Source organism: Halichoeres trimaculatus, unplaced genomic scaffold, assembly GCF_033239565.1.
Source record: "Halichoeres trimaculatus isolate MK-OKI-2021-1 unplaced genomic scaffold, fHalTri1.1 fHalTri1_scaffold_11, whole genome shotgun sequence".
In the NCBI taxonomy this organism is placed as follows: domain Eukaryota; kingdom Metazoa; phylum Chordata; class Actinopteri; order Labriformes; family Labridae; genus Halichoeres; species Halichoeres trimaculatus.
Window position 1 is genome coordinate 21389924 of NW_027437189.1, and position 10070 is coordinate 21399993.

Genomic DNA, 10070 nt, shown 5'->3' on the forward strand with positions numbered 1-10070 from the left:
AACAGTGAACGGTTCCTCTGCAGTAAAAGCACATCTTTACAGACCTTGTCTATACATTCACCATGCACATGGGGAGCACTTTGCTAAATCACAAGCATCATTTGTCATGCACACTGATACACTAAAGCGTATTGCAGCCCAGTGAGTATACTTTCTGTGGGGCCTTTACATAAATTATGTATCATGTCTTTTATTACGGCTTAGTGTACAGGGTGCTCCAGGCATGACTAACCACTTCTTTTTATCTGTGACACCTAAAAGTGCACATTTGTTAAATAATAGGCTAATTAAATCACCTTTGAGCTGTGGTCTTTGAGCTTCGCTGAGATGGTTTTATTCTTTGAAGTTTACGTTTATTTATGCATCAACACTTCCCTCTGCAACACAGAATCCATAAATCACAAGATTTATTTTTTACAAACATGAGGGATTTAGTGACAGTGAAGAATTCTTTGACATTACAGCTTTCATATAAAGACGGCCCTGAACAAAAAAGGGTTAAAGCTTTACTTTGACACATCTTTTCTCTCCCACTGTCACTCAGTTTGCACTCCCACTCCAGTTTCTGGCAGCAGACTTAAAACTATCCAAAAATCTACTTTTCATGACTTAATTTGTGTGTTTTCTTTTTCAGATGGCTGCAGTTCTCATTTTGACAGCCATCAGCCAATCTCTAGACCACCATGGAACGGAGTAAGTTCTTTGTTACAGCCAGAGACCAATTTTTAAAAAGCCTCTGAATACACAACGCTGCTTCTTCATAACTGTGAGGCGATTACATCTGAATGCCAAATCACTTTAGTGAAATCTAGCTTTGACATGAGAGGAGACAGCTGATAACACTGATTTGAAAGTCATTTAAATATGTCAGCAGGGCAGCAAATGGACAAAGTTGATCATCATCTGATCAAATTACTCCTCCTTCTTGAAATGCTACTCAGCTGGATGCGCCCAACAGAACATTTGTTAAACATTTTTCAGCTCCCTGTCAGAGATAGAAATCCCGAAACAACAACATACAGGCAGAGGACAGGGTCTGAGGCAGACACAGAGACTGAGACCCAGAAGTGATGATTGAGCAGGATTATTCCTGTTAAAGTTGACACTTTATTTTTAGGAAAATCAAACAGGCTCTACCTTTAAAGTGATACTCCGGGATGGAACAAGTTGGCTCCTATCACAAGGTTTAGGGCAGAAATTACCCCTACAGCAGTGTTTTTGTGCAGCAGAAGCCCAGGGCGCTCACACCAAACACCCCCTCCCTGCTCGTCAGACGGGGCCATATTTTACTTGACCAAAAACACAAATAAACAGACTCCCACCGAAAAAAATCTGATATCGGTCTGCATTCACGCTCTATTTAGAGAATTTTCAGCGCGTTACTTTCACACAAAAACACCGCTAATTAAGGCTCTAGTTCTCATTGTGTCGCAAAACAGCGCTACCTCCGCTGCAGAGCCACAGCTGGCTATGAGGCGCTCGCCGCTTAGAGTATCAGTCAGGACGAAGAGACATGATGAGAACTAGAGCCTTATTTAGCGGTGTTTTTGTGTGAAAGTAACGCGCTGAAAATTCTCTAAATAAAGCGTGAATGCAGACCGATATCAGATTTTTTGGTGGGAGTCCGTTTATTTGTGTTTTTGGTCAAGTAAAATATGGCCCCGTCTGAATGCAGAGGAAACCTGCAGAGGAGCAGGGAGGGGGTGTTTGGTGCGAGCGCTCTGGGCTTCTGCTGCATAAAAACACTGCTGTAGGGGTAATTTCTGCCCTAAACCTTGTGATAGGACCCAACTTGTTCCATCCCAGAGTACCACTTTCAGCTAAGACATCATCAGTCAATAATTCAGAGTGCCAGCACCTGTTGTGCTAGGTTTGAGATCTATACTCTATCTATATGTTAACCAGCCGCCACTGGTGCACAGGTTACATTTGTTCTATTCAGCCACTGAAATGTACCACGGCTAGAGAAAGAAAAGAATTAATGGCTGTCTTCAGCCCTGCACGTCTCTTATGATGCTTATTATCATGGTACAGTCTCAAAGAGCTTGAGGTCCTTGTGGGCTGGATTTTCCTCTTGTCTTAGCCTGGCAGGAGGAATTCGAAAAGACTCGCAGCCCTCCAGGAAGACAATTAGAGTTATCTTTCTCCCACTATGTAGCGATGCAGTGACAGCCAGCTATGAGCACATTCTTATGCATGAAGCAGCCCTTTAAAACTGCACCCTCCACTGGTCAGGGAGGGATCGTCTACAGGCTGACTGCATGCCGCACCATTCAGCCCACTGTGGAAAGTCTAATGAACTGAGCAAATCAAATGAGATGAGTGAGGGAACATACTCTCTCATTGCTCTTAGTGCGTAGAAGCCAGGCTATGTTTGGTGTTACAGCATTGTGGGTAAGAGGGTGGTAACCAATGCTGGCCGTTAAGAGGGTCTACAGTAATCATGTGGCTGTGGTCTAAGAGTGTGTGTGTGTGTGTGTGTGTGTGTGTGTGTGTGTGTGTGTGTGTGTGTGTGTGTGTGTGTGTGTGTGTGTGTGTGTGTGTGTGTGTGTGTGAGTGTGTGTGTGTGTGTGTGCGCGCACGCGTGTGTTGTACCAATGACAGCAAGACAAAAAGAGACATCAAGAAAACCTGAATGGGGCTTGCAGAGTGGGAATAAATCAAGTTCAGATAAATGAAATAAAGACACATCCACTGAGAGACAGCGAGGGAGAGCGAAAGTGGGGGAACGGAAGAACGACAGCAAGATAAACACAGAGAGACAGATGGATTAAGGAAGGATGCATGCCAGAATGAGAAAGAGCATTTTCACCAGCTCGATTTGGCTGGAAACTTGCTTGCATGCCCCCTGAGGTACTTCTTGGGCTTCTCACACATGTCCATAAATATCTCTGCAGAAGTGTGTGTACAGCACCACTGCATCATCCCAGGGGGATGTGAGAAATAAAGCTGCCACCTCCCACTGTACAAATGTGTTGACTCAGATGAATGAGCAATGGAGATAGGTCACATCACTCATGATTTAGACTGGATCAATATGTAGTGATGCTTGGGATACGAGAGAGTGAGCCTCGCACCTGACTCTTTAGTCACTCTATAATTTCATTAAGTTTTCAACTTAAGAGGATCAAAGCAACTAAAACAAATTACACTTAAGGTGCTTGGAACACCTCTTAGTGTTAAAGAGGAATAGTGAGGTCTCATTGCTTTAGTGAGGACTGTTAGAGTGTTCAGCCTGGTTTCTAAGTATTGCATTTAAAGAAGTAGTGGCAGAGCACAGGCTGTGCAGCCATCTGCCTCCACAGCATAGCTGCTGCTGTCTGACAGCACTTTTTTTTTCTTTGCATAACAACATGACAGCAAAGACAAGTCATCCTCCTGACCTTGGCAACCTTTGGTCTGATGCATGAAAAGTGCTGTTGTTTAAACGCTCAACACTGTTTCTTTCTTTATAGTCCGTCATTCTTGGATAGCAAGAAGTGCACCCTGGCTCTGATCAGAAAATGCTGGAGTTAAATGAAAACTGAACCTTGGGCAAACATTTAAGGTATTAAGGAAGGTGTTCAATCTTTCGTTTAAGTGTTGTTTTTTTATGCTGAGTTAAATTTACCTGAAACATTGAGTGGGATAATGATTTTTTTTTTGTTTATACTTTTTCATGAGAGAATCTTCACATCATCTTTGTATTGAAACCTGGCCTCATTTATGGTTAACATCTGACATTTGCCATGCCAACAGCACTGTATCTGTTTTACTGTATCCAAGTATGGCTGTTCAACTTTTCAAGCGACTTCTAAGATTTGTTGTCTTTGGTGATGCAATTTCCCCTGTTGATATAGAATGGCTGCTGATATGTTTACAATTCAGTAGCCAAAACTCAAGTTGATTATGTAAAAGATCAGTAAGCTAAATTTAAGCATTTATAAGAAAATCACTGAATCTGAAAGTGTTTTAATGAGACATATATTCTCTAAACTTGGAAAATAGCTGCAGTTAATTCCTCTCTCATTAATGATTACAAAATGTTACCCTGTATGATGTGTAATAACCTTAAGAGCACCCGGCTGTGTAATTTATCAAAGAGCAGATGATGTAAATAGAAAAAGCAACTCAACTCATTTCCCTTACTGAGACCTTCTAACTCCTGTTCAGTTAATCTCCACAACAATGTGTGGCATCCTCTGCTACAAGTTTTCACAGGGGCTTTGTGTGTGTGTATGTGTGTCACTTGATAATGAACTGCAAAGCATGGTATGATTTATGTGCTCCTGGTTACGAGGAGAGGACGCCTGCTGCGTGATAAGAGAGGAATGTGCAGCAATCCAAGGTATAATCCTGCAAAGTGAGCAGTGTGCAAATGCAAGGTGTATGTGTGTGTGTGTGTGTGTGTGTGTGTGTGTGTGTGTGTGTGTGTGTGTGTGTGTGTGTGTGTGTGTGTTTGTGTGTGTGTGTGTGTGTGTGTGTGTGTGTAGCAACGCCCCAATTGAGAGAAGCACCCTGCAATAGCAAGAATAATTTATAACTGGATGGGATTTTTAGTTGAGACACTCAGGATTATGAGCCATTTTTGTACAGCATTAAATCATACAAATCTTTTTATAGAGGTGAAGTATCACATTATCTAATATCAGATCCACAATGTTATTACTCTGATTATTTTTCATCCTCTGTAACATGGCTTAAATATGAAAAAGATCTCAGCACTTTACCCGTGTATATAAATCAAAAACAGTATCAGAGAGGCTTAGAAAATTTGCTTAAGGTAAGACTGTTTTAAAATGTGGCTCCATGTAGACATCATTAATCAGAAAATTAAGTTGATCTCTTTTGTTGTTGACATTTTTGATGTTGCTGAAGTGTTTTGATGTCTTAGATTAACTCTTTCTTTAAACTGTCTAATTGAAGGAGTCTCTTACAACAACAGCAAAAAACAAAAACAAAACATGTCCTAAAAACTCATTTCCCTCTGAACTTCCATCCCTTTTGCTGTTTGTTTCTTATCATTACAACTTAAGTTCTTCTCTTGGCACCATCTGCTGGTGGGCAGAACACAGTGCAGTCAGTTTAAGGGCGATTACATACACTGTATTTCCATTTATAGTTATATAAATTGTTTGTTAAATTGTATTTTCCTTTCTTTTTTTCTATTTTATTCTCTAGTCTTGCAGAGTTTTATGGTTTAAGAGATTTCAACATGATGTATATTAATTGTACATTACACTAGGTCTTAAGCTGATTTTGTGGTTGTTGACACCTCAGTCTGATTCAAAAATATCAATTCAATTCAAAGAACTTTATTTATCTGTTAGAAACTTTGTTTGTGCAGAGCATCAGTGCGTGTACAATACAATATGCATTCAATCAGTCAACCTAGAAATACTGATAAAGGACAATTAATTAAAATGAACGAATGAGTGAATAAATAGAGCTAATAAAATACAGTTGATTAAAATACAGAAGGTATATAAATAGGTGATAAAAACACATAGGCATAGGCTCCTGCAAACATACATGGAGCAGGCTTTCATGAGCTTATTCCAGAAGTGCAAAGTGCAAAATTACTGTGTGCAAATACAGACAGGTCAGGCATTCATGAGCCGGATGGATGTGGGCATGAAGCTGGACATGGCTCTCTTGGTCCTGAATGTCAGAGATCTGTATCTCTTCCCTGAGGACAACAGGTTGTAGTGACTGTGCAGTGTGTGCGTGGTATCTGAGGCTATGTGTGTACCTTTAGTTTAACCCCTCTGTTGTAAAGGTACAAATATGCATGTATTCCTAGAATAAGGTTAGCTAAGGAAAAGCACTTCCTAATGTTCGTTCTACAAATCATTTTTCAATTATCTGAACATTAAAATACTGATTCATGGTGAGTTGGAAATTCATTATGAAAAAAAAAAATGTTTTCTCTGAAATTTTGCAAACAGTTATTTTTGTAGCAGTGGCTTTAATACCATAGTTTTTTCTATCAGTTTGTCTTTTTTTTCTTAGAATGAATAATGTATTTTTATGGCTAGTATCAAACCATAAACCTGTTTTAAGCAGAGTATTTACTACGGGAGTAGCTCAATTACGGAAGTTGCCGTCTACGCTCAGCAGGTGGCAGCACTGTGCAGAAACCATGGAGAGAGACAGATTCTACCACCACTGAAGAAGAACTACAGGAACAGGCGTATCGTTTCACTACAAATTGAAAACAGAAATGGCGCGGCGCATGTTTGTTTTTAGCCCTCTTATAATACACACTTTAGATGCACCTGCTGCTTGTGGTGTCAAATATACGACGGGAGAGTTTTAGCATGCAAAGTGGTAACGTTGACAAGACAAATGCGTGTTTAGCTGAACGGTGCTAGGCTTGGCTAGCTTAACTGTTTTGTGTAAGTCTACGAGACGTTAACTGCGAATAGAGTGCCTTTTTACATGTGCAGCTACGTTAAGGGGCGTGTGCGTTAGTCGTCAAACAAAGGTTTGGTTTTGAATACATGTGAAAATAAGATACCCAGAGAAACGTCTGACCATGTCTTGCAATGGGAAAGTCATACCTCACACCCCGCTGGCTGTAGACTTCTGGCAGGTTCGGAAGTGTCCGGGCACACGGTTGTTTTTCTTGTCCCACATGCACAGCGACCACACTGTTGGCTTAACCTCCACCTGGAGCGACCGGCCCATCTACTGCTCTCCAACTACGGCTACCCTGCTCAGACAAAAACTGCAGGTGAGAGGGGCGATGTGAATGTCTTGTATATGGGAACACTAGTGCAGGCAAGTCTCCCTGTCGAGGACTAACCAAGATGCTGCAAGCAGTTTGTCTACCCGTGCAGTCCCAGTGCATTTTGCCAAATAGTTGAAACGCCACCCCCCCAGTCACATAGTTCTGGTGTTTCTTTGATGGTGAAGTTCACTTATAACTCCCGTAGGTGGGCTTTTATGTTACTCAAAATCAATTGTTTTCTCTATTGCCGTCTTGTAATTTTTACCAAGATAGTTTTTACTTAAATGATCAGCCGTAAATATTTGCATATATGATTAGGAATGGTCATATTTATCCTGCAACTTTTCTGTCCCCTGATCTGCAACTGGGTGTTCTAATACATTGATACAGAACAGAATAGTTAATTTTATTTACTTTATAATCCATGGTTTATCAAGATACTCAGGGCTGAAGTGATTTGAGACTTTTCTGTACAATACGACACCATTCTGTTGTTTTACCTTAAGAAATCCTTTAAGGTGATATCATCTGAGTTTTTGTGTTTCTGCACAGGTGAAAGAACAGTGGATCCATCCGCTAGAGCTGGGGGAGCCACACCTGCTGCCTCTAGATGACATCAGCAAGGAGAGGCTGACAGTCACGTTGGTAGATGCCAATCACTGTCCTGGAGCAGTAATGTTTCTCTTTGAGGGCTACTTTGGTTCAATACTGTACACTGGTAAATATCTGAAGACACTTTTTTTTCCTTTTTGGATGTTGAAAATATGTCTCTACTTTTTATTTTGCATTTTCACCCAAGTTTTAGCTTTAGCTTTGACACTTTTTATTTTTTATTTCAGGTGACTTTAGATACACTCCCTCCATGCTGCGTGAGCCATGCTTGAGAACCAACACCACTATAGATATCCTTTACTTGGACAACACTAACTGTGACCCCAACCTCACCCTCCCCACCAGACAGCGAGCCACTCAACAGATCAAAGAGATCATTCGTAGCCATCCAAACAATGATGTTGTTATAGGTAATTTCAAGAGAATTACAAAACATGTCCCAGGTATATTGACTTCATCTTAGCAGGGAGTAAATATTTACTTCATGCCCTTTCACATTCCCTTGCAGGCTTGTACGCTCTGGGTAAGGAGTCCCTGCTTGTGGAGCTTGCAATGGAGTTTAAAACTTGGATCGAGGTGAGCTTCGAGAGGATGGAGACCCTTAAAGCTCTGGATCTGCCTGATGTTTTTACAACTGAAACTGGAGCTGGTCGTATCCGTGTAGTGGATCAATCTGCAGTCGTGTCTGCAGCTGTACACCGGTGGAACAAAGAACGACCTACTTTAGCCATCATACCCACCAGCAGGCTCCCGCCCTTTTGTCACCCTAACATACATTTTGTGCCCTACTCTGACCACTCCTCTTACCAGGAGCTGGAGGACTTTGTCTCAGCACTAAAACCCACCTCTATTGTACCCATCATAGGAAACTACGTACCTGAGAGCATCTCAGCCTTGCTGCCAAGACAGAAGCGTCATGAAATCCTGGTGCCTGAATCTGTCCAACACTACATGTCAAGACAGCCAGAGAGCACCCTCAGCCTGACAGCATATACCTCCCTCCATCGCAGACATTGCAGACCCCTTGCTCCCAAAGGGGTGATATTTGAGTCTCCAGGAAGTGGATCCTTGAAGTCTTGCGAAGAATCATGGGAGGGAGAGAGCCTGGAGCGGGAGGGCTTTGAAGAGGAGATGGACAGTGAAAGCAGTGAAAAAGAATCTGACTGTATTCGTTTGGATCTGAACAGAGAACTCACACCTAACAAGCGCTTAGGAGGGGCGGGAGACATGTGGAGCCTCAACATCATTGAGACAGTGTCTGAAGAGCTGATGTCTGCAGAGACTGAGCCTCTCGGTGAACTCATCCACAGAAACTTTGCTCCAGTAGAGCTCCTGAAACACACGAAGACCTGCCTGACCCCTGTCAGCGCTGTTAGAAAGCCTTTCACAACAAATGCCAAAATAATCAGCGAGACTGTGATGAGTGAAATCTACAATCCCCACCCTAAAAGACATGAAAATGCTGAAAGTAGCCACAGTTTGTCAGACACTGATAGCATGCGTCAGCACAGGGGGCAAGGAATTGATCAGGATGATGAAGTCATGTCAAATGGTTATTGCATGACTCAGCACAATGGATGTGGATACGATCAAAACAACGACGTGACACTACTGGAAAAAAGCTTGGATGGCAGTTCATGCACGTCATCAAGCTCTTGGAGTGAGGTGCGGCAGGAGGACATGGAAGAGCTTGAAGAAAGTATTTTAGATGACCTTTGCTTCTCAGAGGAGGACTTTAAAGCGTGTGGCCTCTTCAAGGATCACGTAGTGAAACAGGTCTGCCTATGTCCTTTGAGGAGGATGCCTCTGAACCATAATGTGACCTAATGTTCAAGTTTTTGTCTGTCAGTGGAGGCCTTTTTTGTCTTTGTTGTGTGTAATTTCTCATCAGCACCTTCCTGATTTAGAGCATATATATTCCTTGTGGTGCCTCTGGTTTGTGTCTTGAGTTTCTAAAAGCAGGGTTGTGAATTTGACTTTAGAGGTGATTTTTCCTCATCCTACATCATAGCAGCTTTAGCCTCTTGGAAGTCTCTGCCAACCAAGTTTTCTTGTTTTTGATGAATGAGAAGCAGTTAAACAGCCTGACAGGTGCCGAGGAATGGACAATAGGGTTTTAATTTCATGTTTGTAAAGCAGCATGTTCTCAAGGCTGACAAGTATTTTAAGGTCTGTTTTGTGCCCTACTTTTTATCCACTGAGCCAAATTTCTTGAAACACTTTTCATCTTGTTGCTCTTGAGCCTTTTGTAGTTGAATACAAAAAAAGATGAGACGGATTAAGAAAAAGCTGAAAGTGTTGAAACTGTTTTTGCCATATACCAGATTAGCCTTCCAGTTAAAACGTTGTGAAATTGATATTTAAACTTTCTGTGACTGTAAAAACTATATGTGTGTTGTTGTTTGAGAACTATGTTAAAAATAAAGTTAAAATAGTATTTGTTCACATATACTCTTAAAAGATGTGAAAGTATTATTTCTTTCATTTTCCAGACTGATTTAATATGCACAACTTTCAGGGACATTGCTGCCATTTTCACCCTGATGTTTGTCTGAGGTACTTGACAAAATTAATAGTTGAGTACCATGGGAGCACTTGGGAGGTCTGCATGTCTAAATTCACTTTTATATAATTTTAAAATTCTGCCTTGCATGTCTCACTGATCTCATGTTTAATCTGCTTAATAGTAGTGTTCATTATATCATTTGTTTTTTATTCCACAGGCCAGTTGTATGCAGCTCAGCTG

At 41.4% G+C, this 10070-nt stretch overlaps 1 protein-coding gene across 1 annotated transcript; it reads left to right on the forward strand.

The window, feature by feature from the left end:
* Positions 1-6114: 6114 nt before the first annotated feature.
* dclre1b (DNA cross-link repair 1B) lies at positions 6115-9735 on the forward strand. The gene is made up of 4 exons (XM_074680568.1): positions 6115-6715; positions 7265-7430; positions 7552-7734; positions 7833-9735. Exons 1-4 carry the CDS (start codon positions 6518-6520, stop codon positions 9149-9151), a joined length of 1866 nt encoding a protein of 621 aa, XP_074536669.1. The 5' UTR covers positions 6115-6517; the 3' UTR covers positions 9152-9735.
* The last annotated feature ends 335 nt before the right edge of the window (positions 9736-10070 follow it).